General features: G+C 37.6%; 1 protein-coding gene across 2 annotated transcripts in view; it reads left to right on the top strand.

Annotated features, from left to right (window-relative positions):
• Positions 1 to 20,074, top strand: part of LRRK2 (leucine rich repeat kinase 2) — a 151,883-nt gene that overhangs the window by 71,303 nt on the left and 60,506 nt on the right. For both annotated transcript variants that reach the window (XM_080663052.1, XM_080663053.1), the window contains exons 20-25: positions 10,396 to 10,584; positions 14,008 to 14,126; positions 15,516 to 15,585; positions 16,018 to 16,235; positions 17,760 to 18,010; positions 18,295 to 18,443. In XM_080663052.1, the coding sequence (XP_080519178.1) occupies positions 10,396 to 10,584; positions 14,008 to 14,126; positions 15,516 to 15,585; positions 16,018 to 16,235; positions 17,760 to 18,010; positions 18,295 to 18,443 (996 nt within the window). The remainder of the gene's footprint in view (positions 1 to 10,395; positions 10,585 to 14,007; positions 14,127 to 15,515; positions 15,586 to 16,017; positions 16,236 to 17,759; positions 18,011 to 18,294; positions 18,444 to 20,074) is intronic.

Genomic DNA, 20,074 nt, shown 5'->3' with positions numbered 1-20,074 from the left:
CAGGATTGTCTTGGGCAACTGCAAGATGAGTAAATCTCCACACCCACCTGCCAGAATCTTACAGGTTATGTACAGGTCTGAACTAGTTTCAGTTACATAGGCAGTCTAGGTGGTCTCAACAACACCTACTCTCTCAAAGGCTACATCTGTGGGCAGCTCCCACTGTGGGAAGGATGGGCAGGATGTGAAATCCAAGGAAGGGGAGAGGGGAGGGGCTTCCATTTGCCCCATCCAGTTCATGGATCCACCAGCAGTAATGTCCTTTTGATGACCTCCTCCAACATTTACTTTGTATTTTATTTTATTTTATTTTATTTTATTTTTTTTATTTTTTTTTTTTATTTTTATTTTTTTTCAAATTTTTATTAAGGTATTATATGTGTACATATCTTACCATTGCCCCCCACCCCCACCCCACTCCCATACATGCCCTCACCCCCCAATGTTTTGCATCCGTTGGTTACTCTTATATACATGCATATAAGTCCTTCAGTTGATCTCTTATTTCCCCCACCTCTCCCTAACCTTACCACTGTAATTTGACAGTCTGTTTGATGCTTTACTGCCTCTGTAACTATCTTTTTGTTCATCAGTTTATAATGTTTTTCATTATCCCCAAATGAGTGGGATCATGTGGTATTTTTCTTTCATTGACTGGCTTATTTCACTTAGCATAATGTTCTCTAATTCCATCCAAGTGCCTACAAATGGTAGTAATTCCTTCTTTTTTACGGCAGCATAGTATTCCATTGTGTAGATGTACCATAGTTTTCTGATCCAGTCATCTGCTGATGGGCACCTAGGCTGTTTCCAAATCTTAGCTATTGTAAATTGTGCTGCTATGAACATAGGGGTGCATATATCCTTTCTGATTGGTGTTTCTGGTTTCTTAGGATATATTCCTAGGAGTGGGATTACTGGGTCAAATGGGAGTTCCATTTTCAGTTTTTTGAGGAAACTCCATACTGTTCTCCACAGTGGCTGCACCAGTCTGCATTCCCACCAGCAGTGCACGAGGGTTCCTTTTTCTCCGCATCCTCGCCAACACTTGTCGTTTGTTGATTTGTTGATGATAGCCATTCTGACAGGTGTGAGATGGTATCGCATTGTTGTTTTGATTTGCATCTCTCGGATAATTAGTGACTTTGAGCATGTTTTCATGTGTCTCTTGGCCTTCCTTCTGTCTTCTTTCGAAAAGCTTCTATTTAGGTCCGTTGCCCATTTTTTTATTGGATCATTTATCTTCCTTTTATTAAGTTGTATAAGCTGCCTGTAGATGTTGGAAATTAAACCTTTATCAGTGATACCATTTGCAAATATGTTCTCCCATACAGTGGGGTTTCTTGTTGTTTTGTTGATGGTTTCTTTTGCTGTGCAAAAGCTTTTTATTTTGATGTAGTCCCATTTGTTTATTTTCTGTTTGGCTTCCATTGCCCTAGGGGCAGTATCACTGAAAAAGTTCTTTTGGCAAATGTCTGAGATTTTGCTGCCTGTGGATTCCTCTAGTATTTTTATGGTTTCCCGTCTTATATTTAAGTCCTGTACCCATTTTGAGTTTATTTTTGTGTATGGTGTAAGTTGGTGATCTAGTTTCATTTTTTTGCATGTATCTGTCCAATTTTCCCAACACCATTTATTAAAGAGACTGTCTTGACTCCATTGTATGCTCATGCCTCCTTTGTCAAATATTAAGTGCGCATATTGGTTTGGGTCGATATCTGGATTCTCTATTCTGTTCCATTGATCTATATGTCTGTTCTTGTGCCAGTACCAGGCTGTTTTGATGACAGTGGCTTTGTAATACAGCTTGAAATCTGGTATTGAGATCCCTCCTACTTTATTCTTCTTTCTCAGGATTGCTGTGGCTATTCGGGGTCTTTTTTTATTCCAGATGAATTTTTGGAGAGTTCTTTCTAGGTCTGTGAAATACGCCGTTGGTATTTTAATGGGGAGTGCATTGAATCTATAGATTGCTTTGGGTAGTATGGACATTTTAATGATGTTGATTCTACCAATCCATGAACATGGTATGTTCTTCCATCTGTTTACATCTTCCTCTATCTCTTTTTTCAGTGTCCTGTAGTTTTCCGCATATAGGTCTTTTACCTCCTTGGTTAGGTTTATTCCTAAGTATCTTAATTTTTTTGGTGCGATGGAAAATGGGATTGCTTTTTTAGTCTCTCTTTCTGTAAGTTCATTGTTGGTGTATAGAAATGCCATAGATTTCTTGGTGTTAATTTTGTATCCTGCTACATTGCCGAATTCATTTATTAAGTCTGTTAGTTTTTTGATGGAGTCTTTCGGGTTTTTTATGTACAATATCATGTCATCTGCAAATAAGGACAGCTTTACTTCTTCTTTTCCAATTTGGATGCCTTTTATTTCTTCTTCTTGTCTAATTGCAGTGGCTAATACTTCCAGTACTATGTCAAACAGGAGTGGTGAGAGTGGGCATCCCTGTCTTGTTCCTGTTCTTAGGGGAAATGGTTTTAGTTTTTGCCCATTGAGTATGATGTTAGCTGTGGGTTTATCATATATAGCTTTTATGATGTTGAGGTATGATCCTTCTATTCCCACCTTGTTGAGAGTTTTTATCAAGAAAGGGTGTTGGATTTTGTCAAATGCTTTTTCTGCATCAATTGATATGACTATGTGATTTTTATCTCTCAATTTGTTTATGTGATGTATCACATTTATTGATTTGCGGATATTGAACCATCCTTGCATTCCTGGGATAAACCCTACTTGGTCATGGTGTATGATCTTTCTGATGTACTGCTGGATCCTATTTGCTAGAATTTTGTTGAGGATTTTGGCATCTACATTCATGAGGGATATTGGCCTGTAATTCTCTTTCATTGTGTTGTCTTTATCTGGTTTTGGTATTAGGGTGATGCTGGCTTCATAGAAGGAGCTTGGAAGTGTTCCTTCCTCTTGAATTTTTTGGAATAGTCTGAGGAGGATAGGTTTTAGTTCTTCCTTGAATGTTTGGTAGAACTCTCCTGTGAAGCCATCTGGCCCCGGGCTTTTGTTTGCCGGAAGCTCTTTGATGACTGCTTCAATTTCTTCCATAGTTACTGGCATGTTGAGCTGTTTAGATTCTTCCTGATTGAGTTTTGGAAGGTTATATTTTTCTAGGAATATGTCCATTTCCTCCAGGTTGTCCAGTTTGTTGGAATAGAGTTGTTCGTAGTATTTTTTAACAATCCTTTGTATTTCGGCGGGATCTGTTGTTATTTCACCTCTTTCATTTCTGATCTTGTTTATTTGGCTCCTCTCCCTTTGCTTCTTGGTGAGCCTGGCTAGAGGTTCATCAATCTTGTTTATCCTTTCAAAGAACCAGCTCTTGGTTTTGTTGATCTTTTGTATTGTTTCTTTGGTCTCTATGTCGTTTATCTGTGCTCTGATCTTTATTATTTCCTTCCTTCTGCTTACACTGGGCTTTTCTTGTTGCTCTTTTTCTAACTCTTTGAGTTGTTGGGTTAGGTAATTTATTAGCCCTGTTTCTTGTTTTTTGCAGTAGGCTTGTAGAGCTATGAACTTCCCTCTCAAGACTGCTTTCGCTGTGTCCCATAGATTTTGGATTGTAGTGTTTTCATTGTCATTTGTTGTCATGATGTTTTTTATTTCTTCTTTGATCTCTCTGGTAACCCAGTCATGGTTTAATAGCATGCTGTTTAGTCTCCATGTGTTTGATTTCTTTGGTTTGTTTTTATTGTAGTTGATTTCCAGTTTTATGCCACTGTGGTCTGAGAAGATGCTTGATATGATTTCTATCTTCTTGAATTTGAAGAGACTTTGCCTATGTCCCAACATATGGTCTATCTTTGAAAATGACCCATGTGCGCTTGAGAAGAATGTATATTCTGTGGCTTTGGGGTGAAATGTTCTGAAGATGTCAATTAATTCCATCTGGTCTAGTGAGTCATTTAGGATTGATGTTTCTTTGCTGATGTTTTGTTTAGAGGATTTGTCCAATGGTGATAGTGGGGTATTAAAGTCTCCTACTATGATTGTATTGCTGTCAATGTCTCCCTTGATATCCTCCAGGAGTTTTTTTATGTATTTGGGTGCTCCTGTATTGGGTGCATATATGTTTACCAGAGTTATTTCTTCTTGTTGGATTGCTCCCTTTAGTATTATGAAATGGCCTTCCTTATCTCTTGTTATGTCCTTCAGTTTGAGATCTAATTTGTCAGAAATAAGTATTGCTACCCCAGCTTTTTTTTCAGTTCCATTTGCCTGGAAAACCTTTTTCCATCCCTTCACCCTCAGTCTGTGTGCGTCTTTTTTTCTGAGGTGGGTTTCTTGTAGACAGCAGATATATGGGTCGTGTTTTCTTATCCAATCCGTTACCCTATGTCTTTTGATTGGGGCATTTAATCCATTTACATTTAAAGTTATTATTGATAGGTACTTATTTGTCGCCATTCCTATTCTTTACCCCTGTGTTACTTCTTCGCTTCCTGTTTCTTTCTTTCTTTCTTTCTTTCTTTCTTTTTTTTTTTTTTTACAGTAGACCCTTTAGCATTTCTTGCATTGCTGGTTTGGTGGTAATAAATTCCCTTAGTCCTTTTTTGTCTGTGAAGCTCCTGATTTCACCTTCAATTTTGATTGACAGCCTTGCTGGGTACAGTATTCTTGGATTCAGCCCCTTCCTTTGCATGACTTTGTATATTTCATTCCATTCCCTTCTGGCCTGATGAGTTTCTGTTGAGAAATCAGTTGCTAGTCTGATGGGGGTTCCTTTGTATGTAACTTTCTGTCTCTCTCTTGCTGCTTTTAAGATTCTTACTTTGTCGTTGGTGTTTGCCAATTTAATTATAATGTGCCTTGGCGTCGGTCTTTTGGGGTTCATTTTGCTTGGGACTCTGTGAGCTTCTTGGATTTGTGTGGGTTTTTTCTTCCCTATATCTGGGAAATTTTCTGTCATTATTTCTTCAAAGAGGTTTTCTATTCCTTGCTCAGCTTCCTTTCCTTCTGGAACCCCTATTATGCGGATGTTGTTTTGTTTCGTGTTGTCCCAAAGTTCCCTTAGACTCTCCTCCTGCCTTTTAATTTTTTTTTCTAGAAGTTGCTTTTCTTGGGTATTTTTTTCCATCTTGTCTTCTAGCTCACTGATGCGGTCCTCTGCTTCTTCTAGTCTACTCTTGATGCTTTCTATTGAGTTCTTTACAGCAGCGATGTCATTTTTCATTTCTTCTTGGTTCTTCTTCATTTCCTCTTGGTTCTTGCTCATATTGTCGAATTTGTCTTCCATTCTTTTCAGCCACCTTATGACCATTTCTCTGAATTCTTTCTCTGGCAGGTTGCTTGCCTCCATTTCGTTTACTTCCTTTTCTGGTGATGCCTGCTTTTCTTTCATATGCGGGCTGCTTCTTTGTCTCCCCATGGTCTCTCTTCTCTGGGTGTCTGGTTATGTAGTTCTCTCTCTCCTGGGTTGATTTAAAGGCACAAAATACAGCACTACCAGGTACAACTCACAAGGCACTGAACAGGAATGTATTCACGATATTAATAACCTCCAATAAAGGTGACCACCAGAGAAAGGCAAATGAGGTGATAGGAGAGAAAGAAGAAGAGGAAAAAAGAAAGAAAGAAAGAAAGAAAGAAAAAAGGAGTGTGAAAATGAAATTGGGAAAAGGGAAAGTAAAGAGAAAAAAAAAAGTAAGAGACAAGAAATTGACTAAGAGAGAAAGGGGAACAGACTATATATATATTGGGGATAAAACTCCAATAGAACAATCACTAATCCCAGCAAATGCCAGCAACAAGTGCCTGGGGATTAGTACAAACTACAACACCAACTAATATGGAGTGAGGCAAGGTTAAGCTGAAGCACAAAACAAACAAAAGAATAAACAAAAGAAGAATAAGCAAAACAATCTCACAAAAAAAGCATAAAAATTGGATATATTCTACATTCAAGCAAACAACAACAAAAGGACAGAGATAAGGACAAGTTTATGGATAACTCAGACAGCGAAGGGAGAGGTGTATGTGGACTTGGAGCAGGGGATTGGAGATTAGATATGTAAGTAGGGTGAAATTTTAACAAGGGGTAAACAGAAAGAATAGGGAAAATCTAAAGCAGTAAAAGGGTAAGACAAACAGGACACTGAAAAGGGGGAGGTTAGGAAGAGAGTGATGGCCTAAAGGTAGAGTTGAGATAGAGTAAAACGATGCTAAAGGAAAGATAAAAAATAGAATGTAGAACCCTAATCCCAAAATAAAATGAAGAGAAAATAAAATGACACTTTAAAAAAAAAAAAAAAAAAAGATAAAATAGCAGTAGTAATAATACGGATTGAAAATAAAAATGTAATCATTAAAAAGGCAAAATCAAGTGATGAAAAAAGAAAAAAAAGTTTCTTGATTAAAAGATGCAAAAAATGAAAATTAAAAAAAAATAAAAAAATAAAAAAAATAAAAGGTAAAAATAAAATGTGGAGTAGTGAAGGTCATTCACTTCCTCTGTTTTTCTGTTTGGCACGCCTGTTTCTCAGTCCAGACAGTATTGCAGTTCCCTGCGATCCACTGCTCTTCGGTGTTGTAAGCCAGTCCTGATTTTAAGCAGGCGGTGTGTCTTAATTTCTCGTATTCCTTTATTTTTGATTACACAAGAGTCAATTTGTGATTCAGCCCCTGGGTGGCAGTGTTTCTGGATTGACTTCCGGGTCTATCTATGGCCTCTCTAGGGAGTGTTAGAGCCTTCTTTCCCTGTGGCACTCGGGCCTGTGGGAGTGTTCTGCCTCAGAGCTGACTCTCTGATGGTCACTCCCCGCTCCGATCCCCAGGTTCCAGAAAAACAACCTTCCCCTGCAGTCTCCCAGGGTGTCCCCAACTGGGTGATCCTATGTATTGGGCTTAGTAATCAGAAGCAAGGATTTGAAGAGGAAAAAGCCCAAGTGTGCGAACTCCGGGACTGCGAGTGAGCCCAGGCACCCAGGGAGCGCACGGGCTGCGCGTAAATCTGGACTGCCTGAAATTCTTAGGGTGTCCCTGCACTTCAGATCAAAATGGGTTGCTTTTTAGAGTGCCCTTCTCTTAGCAGCTCTGAGGACCCCTTTCCACAGTCACAGATCACGCCAGCCCCTACAGCCACAGATTTTTCTAGGCACAGACTTCCCTGGTCCTCCAGCTCCCGCAAAACGCGCGTTCCTCTCTCCCGCCGGGACCAGAGACCTCACCTTATCCCAGGCGAAATCTGACCTTTCCGTGGTGGAGTGTAGAGCTTCTCTGAACCCGTGTGCTTGCGCCAGTTGGGGAGCGTTGTTCTGGGGCTCGCAGCTGTTCCTGGGGTGCCGCAGTTGTGGATTCTCAGGCTTCAGATAAGCTCCACTTTCCGGATCAAGATGGCGCAGACTCCGCGTCCAAGCCCGCAGCTCCGGGAGGGGACCCAGCCGCAGTTCTTGCTGCCAGGTCAGGGGAACCCCGTTCAGCAGTCCCCCACCTCCTTCTGGAATTCAGCTGTCTCCCAACCAGCCAACAAACACTCCTTGCGCGACCCTCAGCTGTTATTTCTTTCTGCTCCGGGACAAGGCTCGGAACACGTCTGTCTATTCCGCCGCCATTATTCTCCTCCTTCTACTTTGTATTTTAATTAAGGATATATTCTCTCCATATTTTCAAATTAATATACACTGAATGGCCAGATTATTATGATCTCTGAACGCATAATAATCTGGCCACTCAGTGTATATATCCTATAAATAAAAGGCTAATATGCAAATCAACTGAACGGCAGAACGACCGGTTGCTATGACACACACTGACCACCAGGGGGGCAGAAGCTCAACTCAGGAGCTGCCTTTTGGTGGTCAGTGTGCTCCCACAGGGGGAGCGCCGCTTAGCCAGAAGTCCTGAGCCGGGCTCACAGCTGCCGAGCGCAGCGGCAGTGGCAAGAGTCTTTCCTGCTTCCGTGCCAGCGCTAAGGATATCTGACTGTCGGCTTAGGCCCACTCCTCACAAGGAGTGGGCGGGCCTAAGCCATCAGTCGGACATTCCCCAAGGGCTCCTGGACTGCGAGAGGTGCAGGCCGGGCTGAGGGACACCCCCTCTGAGTGCATGAATTTCCTCTAGTATATATATATATATATATATTAGAGGCCCAGTGCACGAATTCATGCACCGCCTGGTGCATGAATTCGTGCATGGGTGGGGTCTGGCCAGCCTGGCCAGTGGGAGGGGACATGGGTGGTTGGCCGGCCTACCTGCTGGTTGAACTCCTGGTCGAGGGGACATATTAGCCTTTTATTATATAGGATATACACTGAGTGGCCAGATTATTATGCGTTCAGAGATTATAATAATCTGGCCACTCAGTGTATATTTTGTATATATTAAGTATAATGATGACAAGTTATCATGAACCTCTTTAACATTTCTGTCTTTTTAGCTGTGTCTCATTTACTCACACTAAGTGTCTTTTTTTCAGTATTTTTCTTTTTTTTAATAAAAATTATCTTTATTGTTTAAAGTATTACAGTATTTTAAAGCTTGAACTCCCAGCTTTTCCTCTGTGACCTTACCCCCTCCCCCACTTTCCTCCCCGCACTGGTGGGACTCTCTGACTCTTCACTTTAAGGACTTTCTTGTTTATAACATGTTCTCTCTACTGTCATTTTCTGACACTCACCAGACAAAACCCCATTCCTCATCAGTCCAACAGTCTGATTTTTCCTCTCCTTCCCAGAGATAGCTGCATGCTGCTGAAATATCCATCCATGCATGTTGGTGCTTCTGCATAATCAAGGTCTCCAACTTCCTGGTGGGACCTAGAAGACCCCATCTGGCTGAATTTCCCTCAGCTTCTTAAATGCTTCATTTACTCTTCCAGGCTTTTTCCAGTGTTACGCTCTCTACCTAACTCCCTTACCTTCTCTCTCACCTGGCCAACTCTTCATTCTTCCTGCCTCAGCACCATGTCACTTTTTACAAGAAAACGTTCCTGCCCCCGTGAAGTTCCTCCTGCCTGCGCCCCCTTCCCCTGAACCTTATTTTGAAGACAATTTGAGGATAATTCTAATATCCATTAGATTTTACCCAGCAATATGCTAATAGGAATCTATGATACAGAAGTCCTCCATATACAGAAAAATGCATGTACAAGGATGCACATTAAAGTGTTGTTTATGAAAGCAAAAATTTAGGGAAAAATCATAAGCTTTCCTCAAAGGGAACTATTCAAATTATCATGGCACATGCATTCAGTGGAGTGCTTTGCAATCATTGGGAAAAATAAATCTAGCAAATTCAAATGCTTGGGCATAGAATGTATTGTTAAGTAAAAAAAAGAGGCACAGAACAGTGTTTTCAGTATACTATAGGCGAGCACACAATTGTGATATTGTAGTCATAAATTTTTGAATATGAAAAAGAACATATCGGGAAAAATACTACAGAAATGGGCTCTCCGGTTGCCTCTGGGGACTTTGCAGATGAATAAGTCATGATTAGATCCCTAGTTTCATCAATTCAACCAGTTTCATGGCAACAACCTGCTCACTTTAATCTTTGGTGCTTTGGTGTTTGGTAGAGAGGAACTGTGGGCTCATTGGAGAAAAAGAGAGGGAGAAGTACCATTACTTTATTCCCTTTGTTCTGTATGAAGTTTTTAAAAATTTTTTTAATTTTTTACCATGACAAGTCTTACCCTATTTAAAAATATATAATAATGTTACTTGATTGAATTGAGGATATAGCATGATTTCATTGGCAGCTTGTCTAAGTAAAGAACATTTTGGATTCATAGCTTTAAAACATTTTTTCATGTACTGTTGAACTGAGTCACATACATGGTACAATATTGGAAGAAATTTTCCAAGCTTTATGTAGACACTGAGGACTCGGCCAAATAATAAGGTTGTTAACTTTGAAATTCCATATAATTCCCCAATAGAATGAAACACTTAGCAAATAGTTTGTAAAAATAAGAATATCATTTATTGAGCATATTCTGTGTCCTAGGCATTATGTTAAACATTTTATATGCATCATTTCATCTTTTCGATAACCCTATGTTGTATATATTGTCATCTTCACTTCTGCAGTGAAGACACTGACATGTAGGGAGGTCATACAATTCACAGGTGGCATTACTATGATTTGGACACAGGCTTGTCTGGCTTCACAGCCCAGGCCCTTTCTGAGGTTAAGAGAGTTTCATAAATATTCAGTTCTGTCATCTACACCAAAGCTTTGTATAAATTTCTATAATTTTTTTGAAAATTGATAATGACTTCCTGTAATATCACAATTGTAAAGTGACTTTGGAAGTAGTAATAAACAATTTTCTAGAAATATGAGAATATATAAGGAACTTCGGTATGGTATATGTTTAGGTTTGTTTAATTGTTGATGTCTAAGCTGCTGCTGTATCTTTTTTATTTTTAGATATAGGATCCATCCTAGCAAGAATGGTCCTCAGATACCAGATGAAAAGTGCTGTGGCAGAGGGAGCAGCCTCGGGCAGCGATGGGGATTTTTCTGAGCAAGTACTTGATAAATTTGACCAATGGACCTTCATTCCTGAGTCCTACGTGGACAGTGTGTTTGGTCAAAGTGATGACCTAGATAGCGAAGGTATTTATTATAAAAAAAAAAAATAGTTCCCTGTATGTTTTTAAACCCTTACACACTGACATTGAAAAATGGGAATTGAGACAAAATCCTGATTTAATTTATTTGGAAAAACTTGAGGAAAATGTGTTCATTATTGAAAATGTTAGTGCTTACTAACTCCAATTCAGGCAATGGCTGTCAAAGAATTCATCTCTGCACTTAACAGTGTTTTGATACTGCTTTTAGTTGGTGACTGCAGTTGGATTCCATGTTCCATCATTGACTATATCCCTTTCTGGATTGTGTAAACCTTATGAAAAGTAGTATTGCCAACCTTCTAGGACTTTTTGGTAAGAATTAGATAAAAATATATAAACTCTCTGGGAGAGTTCTTGGCAAATAGAAAGTACTTAAAAATATATATTTACCTTTATTGGAATTAAGAATAATATTAATCTTTTAATAAATCACTCAAGATAACTTTTAAAAATTGACATAGCAAGATATATAATGATAGTGATTTGGGCTGATATTTAATGCAATATAGTTTGGTAAAAATGGGGTGAGGTGTTTTCTTTTATTAACATAGTATGATTGTAAACTTTGGGTGATAGAATAAAGGTATTTGAGAGGGCGAAAAAAGTAAGAATTATTCCGAGAATTCATGTCTCAAGTCCAAGTATTTTTTTTAAATAAACTTTATTTAGAAATAATTATCATAAAAAGAAATGCACCTACTTAAGTATATATTTTCATGGATTTTGAAAATTTTTTTACATCCATTTAATAATCCTACTATCAAGTTATACAACATTTCTATCATCCAACAAGTCCCTTTTTGCCTCTTCATAAAATATTTCCCCAATCTTGGTCCTTGGCAACCATTGATCTGCTTTCTGTTCCTATAGATTGCATTAGTATTTTCTCCAGTTGCATAGAAATGGAATCATACAGTATGTTCTCTTTTATGTCCGGCTGTTTTCCAATGTGGTTGTATCACCTTATACTCTCACCAGCAATATATGCAAATTCTAGGTGCTTTCCATCTTTGTCACCCTACAACACTTGATATCGTCAGTCACATTAATTTTAGCCAATCTAGTGAAGGCACAATTCTAGCTCATTTGGGTTGAATTTTTATTTGGGATGAATATTTATTGAATTTTGATCACTATTGATATTAAGAATATTTTCATGTTCTTATTGACCATTCATGTATTTTCTTTGTGAAATATCTGTTCACATATTTTGCTAACTTTTTAAAATTAAATGAGTGCATGTATGTAATGAATAGTTTTTATTTTATTATTTTTTATTTTATTTATTTATTGTTCACACTATTACAGATGTTCCCAATTTCCCACCCCTCCTTACCCACCTCCACCCAACCCCCGCTCCCCATGCCTCTGGCTTTCATTTTATGGTATTGTTCAAAGAGTAGAATTTAAAAATTTTCTAATTGCTATGTGTTTTTTTGTTTGACTTGTGGGTTATTTGGAAGAGTGTTTATTTTCCAAATATTTGGAGATTTTCCACATAACTTTCTCTATTGGCTTAAATTTAACATTTTTGGGTCAGAGAACATACTCTGATGATTTTCATCCTTTTAAATTTATTGAGATGCTTTCTTGGACTCCTGAATGGTCTAACATGGTGAATGCTCCATGTGAAATTTAAAAGAATATATATTTGGCTGATCTGGAGTCAAGTCTATTATGTCTGATTGTTTGGTAGTGTTTTCAGTCTTCCATACCATTACAGATTTTTCTCTCTATTTGACTGGAGAAAGAAATGTTGAAATAAAAATTGTGGATTTGGTAATTCTTTCAATGTGATCAGCTTATGCTTTATGTATTTTGCAGCTCTGTTATGGAGTGTGCAAACAGAAAGGGTTTTAATTTTGTAAAATGATTTTACCCTTTTATATTGATCCAATTTACATCTAGTATCATCACTTCCTTCCTCCTGAAGAACTCCTTTTTACACTTCTTATAGTGCAGATCTGTGGGAAACCTCTTTGCACGTTACTGGAGCTCTTTCTCCAGGATTCTGCCCCTAAACTCCCAGCTAAGGAAGTCTCCATGAATGTTGATCTTCATCTCATCTCAGGAAAGCCACTGAGCTTTGTTTAAATTCCTTCGCCCTGTGCCTCTGGCCCTCAAATTGCCCTGAGGCAGAAAGCCAGGGTGATCATAGGCTTACGTAATTTGTTGCCCTTCATTCAGGGACTACACAATCCTGCACTGTCCCTTGACCAATGTCTGAAACCAGTTGTTTAAAATATTTTGCCCAATTTTTCAGTAGTTTGTGGGGTTTGGTTAAAATCTGTGCTTTTGCCTCTATCATGGCTGAAAGAAGAATTCTTCTTAGGTAGTTTTAAATAAAGGAAAACATTTAAATAAATGCTAACATAAAATAAATTATAAAATGTATAGATGCTTGTATGAATGATATGCTAATAGAAGTTTCACAAACATAAAGGGGGATAATTATCAAAATGTAATAATTATAAAATATGTACACAATTAAATTATAAAGTCTATTATTAAAATACTTAAGCATAAGATCATTTAAATTTTAGGATGAATTAAATTTTAATAATTAATCAAGTAGGAATTATTGATATCAGTTTTACAATTTATATAGAATATTGTCAAGTTGATTTCTGAATATATAGGTTTTATATAATTTTTTGACACTTAAAATTATGCTTCTAAGATAAAGAGCAGTGTAATTTAATTTCATAATTTTTAGTACTGCCTTCAGATTACATATCATTAGTAATATGATTTATTTATTGATCTTTATTTTTTAAATTCATAATTTTGAAAGTAGCTTTCATCTCTTCCCTCTCAAAACAGTATTGATAACTAAAAACAATGTGTTTATTTAATGTTATTTTACATATGAAACCATAAAATATGAAATGTAAATAGAGATGTATTCAAGATTGCTGAATATTAAATAATTTCAAGTGTGATTTCAGTATTTAAAACAATATTTGAAAAATTTCTAAGAAAAATCGAGAGAAACAGAAAAGAATAATTTTGATCAGATTTGTACATAAACTTTCTCTGCTTGCTGTACATGCACACACTTATTATTGTGTATGTAACTACTTTGTTTTTACTTGGCTCTTTTCTACTGTACTAAGAGCTCGGGAGGCCTGGATTATTTTTCCAGTTTATCTCTATCCAACACTTACTCAGTGTCTAGTCTATGACAACTATTCAGTAAATATTTATGGATGAAGAAAAGTGTAACTGAATTTTGAAAATGAAAAACCAACATAGTTTATTATTTCTGTTTTAAAGATGTTACAACAAAAATTAGGTAATTTCTATTAATGAAAATATGTTTAATCTCGTATGATCGAATGTGGTATTAGTATCTTATGATTGAGTAAACATTTTCTTTTTGCCTTTATTTATCATTTAAAAATAGGAAGTGAAGGTTCATTTCTTGTGAAAAAAAAGTCAAGTTCTATTAGCGTGGGAGAATTTTACCCAGATCCTGCCTTGCAACGTTGCTCACCAAATTTGCAAAGGCATTCCAATTCATTGGTAAGTTAAATTGTGATTATGTTGTGTGTTTTGTTACTGACATTCTCTTGATAATTGAGCTATTGATAAAAAAAAGCTAGGAGTTATTGGTGCAGAAAGTTCCTGATGTATGAAAACTTTATATCAGAATATAAATATATATACATTTACATATATATAATTTTAAGTTTACACTTATAGATTTTTTAGCATGTTTGGGGCATATATAGGGTGGGGCAAAAAAAGTAGGTTACAGTTGTTCATATGGAAAATTATACAATCTTACCTAATAATAGACAAACATGTAAATTGACCATACCTCCGCTACGCCCACAGCCAATCAGAGTGAGTATGCAAATTAGAAGGCCAAAGATGGCGGCTGCCCATCTGCTCCAGGCACGGAGTGGCCAGGTGGGGCAGGATGCCTGCTATGAGAGGGAGGGCGGGGAGGAGGGGGGCGAAGGGATCTACAGGAGCGCAGTGCCGCAGCGAAGACAAGACTGCAGACTCCAGAGTCTGCAGCAGACAGAGACAGCAGACTCCGGCCGGGGTCTGCAGCGAAGCAGCGAAGAAGTACCAGCCAGAGTCTGCAGCGAAGATGAAGATGGCAGACTCTGGCGGGAGCAAAGGCCTGGGTCCCAGGTGCTGGAGGAAAACTGGTGCTGGAAGCCAAGGGAATGGGCCTCTAGTAATCTATAATAATAAAAGGGTAATATGCTAATTAGACCAGATGTCTTCCAGACATCATTCCAGATGTCCTTCCTGATGAAGCCAGTGTGGGAGGGAAGCCAGCTCAGGTCCTGGGTGCCCACAGGTGGCCTGAGGGAAGCCAGCCTGGGTCCCGGGTGCCCGTGGGTGGCCGGAGGTGGGAAGCAGCCTGGGTCCCAGGTGCCTGTGGGCGGCTGGAGGAGGGAAGCAGTCTGGGTCCCAGGTACCCATGGGCGGCCAGAGGAGGGAAGCAGCCGGGGTCCCGAGTGCCTGCTGGTGGCTAGGGGAGGGAAGCCCGGGTCCTGGCAGCCCAGGTCCCAGGTGCTGGAGGGAAGCCGCTGTTGGCAGCCAGGGGAAGGAAGGCCTACTCTTGTACGAATTTTCGTGCATGTGGCCTCTAGTGAATAAATAATAATACAAGAATGAACTCTGTTTTCACATACAATGTAAACCTGCTTTGGCCCCACCCTCTGTGTACTAAGTATACTTCATTATGATTTTATTTTCTTTCTCTTTTCAGAGCTCCATGTCCATGTGCCCATGTTAGGTCTCTGTCTTATGGTGTCACATGAATACTTTAGATAGAAATCTTATAGTGATTCCTAAGGAAACCAGATAGGAAATGTTCTCTTTGCTCTTAAAAAATGACAGTGAAAAAAAAAATGACAGTGATTGTACTGTAAATGTCTATTTGTTTAATAGGGACCCATTTTTGATCAAGAAGACTTACTGAAGCGAAAAAGAAAAATATTGTCTTCAGATGATTCACTCAGTAAGTATTTGAAAGTAATCATAACTAAGTTGATATTTTGAGCAGAATATAATATTTGTTAAATTTCTTCTGTTTTTTTCAAAATTTCTTAGTGCCCATTTCATCTTATATAACCTTCAAGTTATAATAGATTTAAAAATTTACCGTTAATACAGTATATATAGGACACATTTTTTTCTACTATCTTTCTGAAATGTGAATAATGACCTCACCAGTAATGCCCTCTTCACCCCTTTCTGCAGGTCTGTTGTGTTTTCACACTGCTAAGACCGCTTGATTAAATATTTATTATTTACTCTCCATCTCTGGCACTGGTTTGGTTTCCATAGTTGGTTTTTTGCTGAATAGCTTACACTATTAGGTGATCAATAAACATTTGCCCAGCTAAATTATCCACTTATATTTCCATTGTTTGTCTGTTTTTGACAAAAGGGTCATCAAAACTTCCATCCCATATGAGGCATTCAGACAGCACTTCTTCCCTGGCTTCCGAGAGAGAATATATCACATCACTAGATCTTTCAGCCAACGAACTCAGAGATATTGATGCCCTAAGCCAGAAGTGCTGCATCAGTGGTCATCTGGAGCACCTGGAAAGGCTGGAGCTTCACCAGAATGCACTCACGGGCTTCCCACGGCGGCTCTGTGAAGTAAATTTAACCTGTCCTACTAACTCTCAGCATATTTGAAGAGCTTTTGCATTTACATTTAATGTGCATGGTTAGATCTTTAAAAAGAAGGTTTTACTATGGTGTCATTGGACAACAATTCCCCCATTCTTCTGGGTTTCACACAAGAGTCTTAGTCTGGGTGGTGTTCAGAAACATCTTTGAGGTCAGGCAGTAGAAATGGAGAGGTGGTTAAAAAGGAATTCAGGGTCCTGTCCTAAAGATTCATGGTACATGTTAAACTCTCTCTAGGCTCGATGTTGGTTATGCCTTCGACTATTTAATCATTGTAAGGCGGTTCAAACTGCTTAAACTTGGTCGACTAGACTTAGACCTGTTTTGAGCGGCACTGGCTCTGGCTCAGCTACCAACTGTGGCATAATAAGAACGTGTTACTCTGACTGCTCTAAGCCTTTAATTTCCGCATCTGCCAAACATGGAGACTGGACTAAGCTACTATGAAAGCATTTATTATTTTAAAATTATATGTAACTTAAAAATAATTATTTGTTAAAGAATAAGGAAAATAAAACTAGAATTCAGCCTACCTAAAAAAGAGGGAATTTGAAGAGAACACATTTGAAAACAGGACCAGCTCAGAACCTTCTCTGAAGGAAATTTCAAATTGACACCCCTAGATGGCAGTTTCTGTTCCTGCCTAACTACGTCTTCTTATAAAAATATTTCCTAATTAAACCTTGGGAATAAACAATTTTAAAATCTTTCCTTCTGGATAATCTGGTTGGATCTGAAACAATGGCAGAAATTCTGAAACAACTTCTGGGGCAGAGATCCATTTATAAGCCTTTATGATCATGTCAAACTCTTTAGAATTCCAAGTGAAGATAAATATATTGCTGTGTAAAGAAGAGCACAGAGATGTGATTGTTTTGGTATTTTAGCCCTTTGACAATAATTCATACCAAATATTAAAAAAAATTGACATAATATGTAAATGGAAGGTTTGCTGTTATAATAGTAGGATTAGAAATTGCTTAAAAATAAAAATGGAGATTTGAAGCAAAAAGTTCCCTAAAAAGAAGAAGTTCTAAATAAAATATGTATTATGTACAGTGACTAATTTTATGGTTAAATCTTATTTATATTAAAATGTATAACAATTTCCAAAAGCTAGCATTTAAAAAAATGTATTCCCAGGATTATGTTGTACTGTTTATTCATGAAATCATTAGTTTAAATATTTTTGAGGCCTATTCTGCTTCCATTTTTACTTGTTGAAGGAATAAATCTGTGTTAAATACTAAATTTATTTTTGTGAACTTGCTTTTGAAAACCTTCCTGCCACATTTCCCCTGGTTTAACCCATTTTAGAGCAGAGAAAGTTGGGCCAGTCAGTATACTAAAGTGCTCTTGTGAGTTGTGTTTTCAAGTTTTAGAAAATTCTTAATGGTTCTAGTTATCGGAGTTATGGGAGGCAAGAAATATTAGCGAAATTTAAGTTTCTCAGATGGTTTATTTTGGAATTTTAAAATACTATCTTTCCAGGTGCTGAAGTGTTTGACGCACTTGGACTTGCACAGTAATAAGTTCACAGCGTTTCCCTCCTACTTGTTGAAAATGAATTGTATTGCCAACCTTGATGTCTCTCGAAATGACATTGGGCCCTTGGTAGTTTTGGATCCTGCAGTGAAGTGTCCGACCTTGAAACAGTTTAACCTGTCATATAACCAGCTCTCTTCTATTCCCGAGAACCTTGGCAATGTGGCAAAGAAACTGGAGCAGCTGACTTTAGAAGGGTAAGAAGGCCTCATTAAAGACAAAAGTGTTGCCTTGCATGGAAGTTGTGTACGGTTGACAAAATATGCTGACATTATTTCTATAGCAATAAATTTTAAACTGTAACATGTTAAAAGACGAAGGCAACTAAGATTGCAGCTTGCATCAATTGACTTAAATTTTCACAACTAATTTTAAAGTTGATAATCTGATTGATGATATTCTTTGAAGACCAATTGGTTGTTTTTTCTGTAAAGCATAGGAGTTCATGCAATTGAAACCTCATTTTATCTCTTATGACTAGAAATAAAATATCAGGAATGTGTTCTCCCCTGAGCCTGAAGGAACTGAAGATTTTAAATCTTAGTAAGAACCACATTTCATCCCTGCCAGAGGACTTTTTTGAGGCTTGTCCTAAAGTGGAGAATTTCTGGGCCAGAATGAACTGTCTTAGTAAGTGTTCTGTGTGAGCCTTCTCTTTACCCGTACTTTTGAATATTACAGGATGAGTCATATATGGACATTTTTGGTGGGTAATTAATGGTATTGTTTTAGTTTAAATATGATGCTAGAGCTTCAAATATAAAGCTAGCAGGTTGGTGATAAAAATGAATTGTATTGCCAATTGTATTGAAATGAGGAGTCAAGCCATGGACACAGGAAGGAAACTTAAATGCATGTTGCTAAGTGAAAGAAGTCAAGCTGAAAAGGCTACATACTGTATAATTCCAACTAAAAGACACTGGAAAAGGCACTAAAACAATTAGTGGGTGCCAGGGGGTTGAAGTGAGGAAAAGAGGGATGAATGGTTGGGGGAAAGGAGGATTTGGGACAGTGGAGCTATTCTGTGCTACTGTTATGTGGACACAGGTCATAATACATTTGTCAGGATGCATAGAATGTATAACGCAAAGAGTGAACTCTGTTGTAAACTATGGATTTTCATGACAAGGCATTAATATTGACATCAATTATAACATATACCAAATTATGCAAGTTATTCATAAGAGAAGGAAAAAAAAGTGTGTTTATGGGTGGTGGTGGTGAAGAGAGAAAGGATCCATGGAAAATTTGGTACTTCCCACTCAAATTTTCTGTAAATATAAAGAAATATTCACAGAATATTGATGCTTAAAAAAGTCTACTTTTTAAATTAAAAAGAAAGTTTAAATTTTTAATGTTAAAATTTTATAAATTAAAAATTATTTTAGCAGGTTAGTATTGGCATAGATCAAAATGACAATATCTTGGGCTATAAATAGTCACTATATCATGGTTCCTTTCAGTCTACTAAACTAAAAACTCCTGTGGCTGCCTGAGCTGGGTAAAGCAGGAATCCTGAGTTCCTACTGAGCGTCTTCAGAAATTTTTGCAGTATAAGTATCATTAGTACTATTGTTTCTTTTACAAAATAAAATTAATCATTCAACAGTTTTCAAATTAGTAAAGTTAATGTACATTTATTAAGTTCTTGTTTTGTGCAAGATATTACAATAATACATAATATGACCACTACTTTCATTACAAGTCATGGAATACCCTTTGTGGAATACCCTAAGCCTGTGAGATAACAGGGACTTACGTTCATTTGCAGCCTATCTGAGAATTATAATATTAAGGGAAAATACTTTTATAACCATAAACAGAAACTCCTCATATTTTATTTTTTCTAATGGAGGCCATGTGCACCTTGCCACCAATGTGACTGTTCTATATCTGACTCAGTAAAATTATTTTTTTAGTAAAATAATTTTTAATAAATTTTAAAAGCAGAATACAGTTTGACCACTTATTTTCAAATATATTAATTTGTCAGAACTATCAGAAACGAATAATGAAAAAAACCATGCTAATTTGCATAGTATTTTCTTTTTTTCTCCCTTTCACCCTCTTCTAATATTGATCATGTTCCTACCAGGAGCCTGAAACTGGTGATAGTCTCTGTCCTTAAGGAACATGTACTTAAGTTCCAAAGACAGGCATTAACTAATTACGGCCCAACTCAATGTAATTGTATATTGTGCTAAGTGCTGTGAGGAAAATGTCCCAGATGCTATGAGGGTACCTCAAGCAGATCTGATGCA

The sequence above is a fragment of the Plecotus auritus genome, assembly GCF_963455305.1.
Source record: "Plecotus auritus genome assembly, chromosome: 3".
Taxonomy (NCBI): Eukaryota; Metazoa; Chordata; class Mammalia; order Chiroptera; family Vespertilionidae; genus Plecotus; species Plecotus auritus.
Note: the sequence above shows the minus strand (reverse complement) of the source record. Positions and strands in the feature narration are given on the sequence as shown.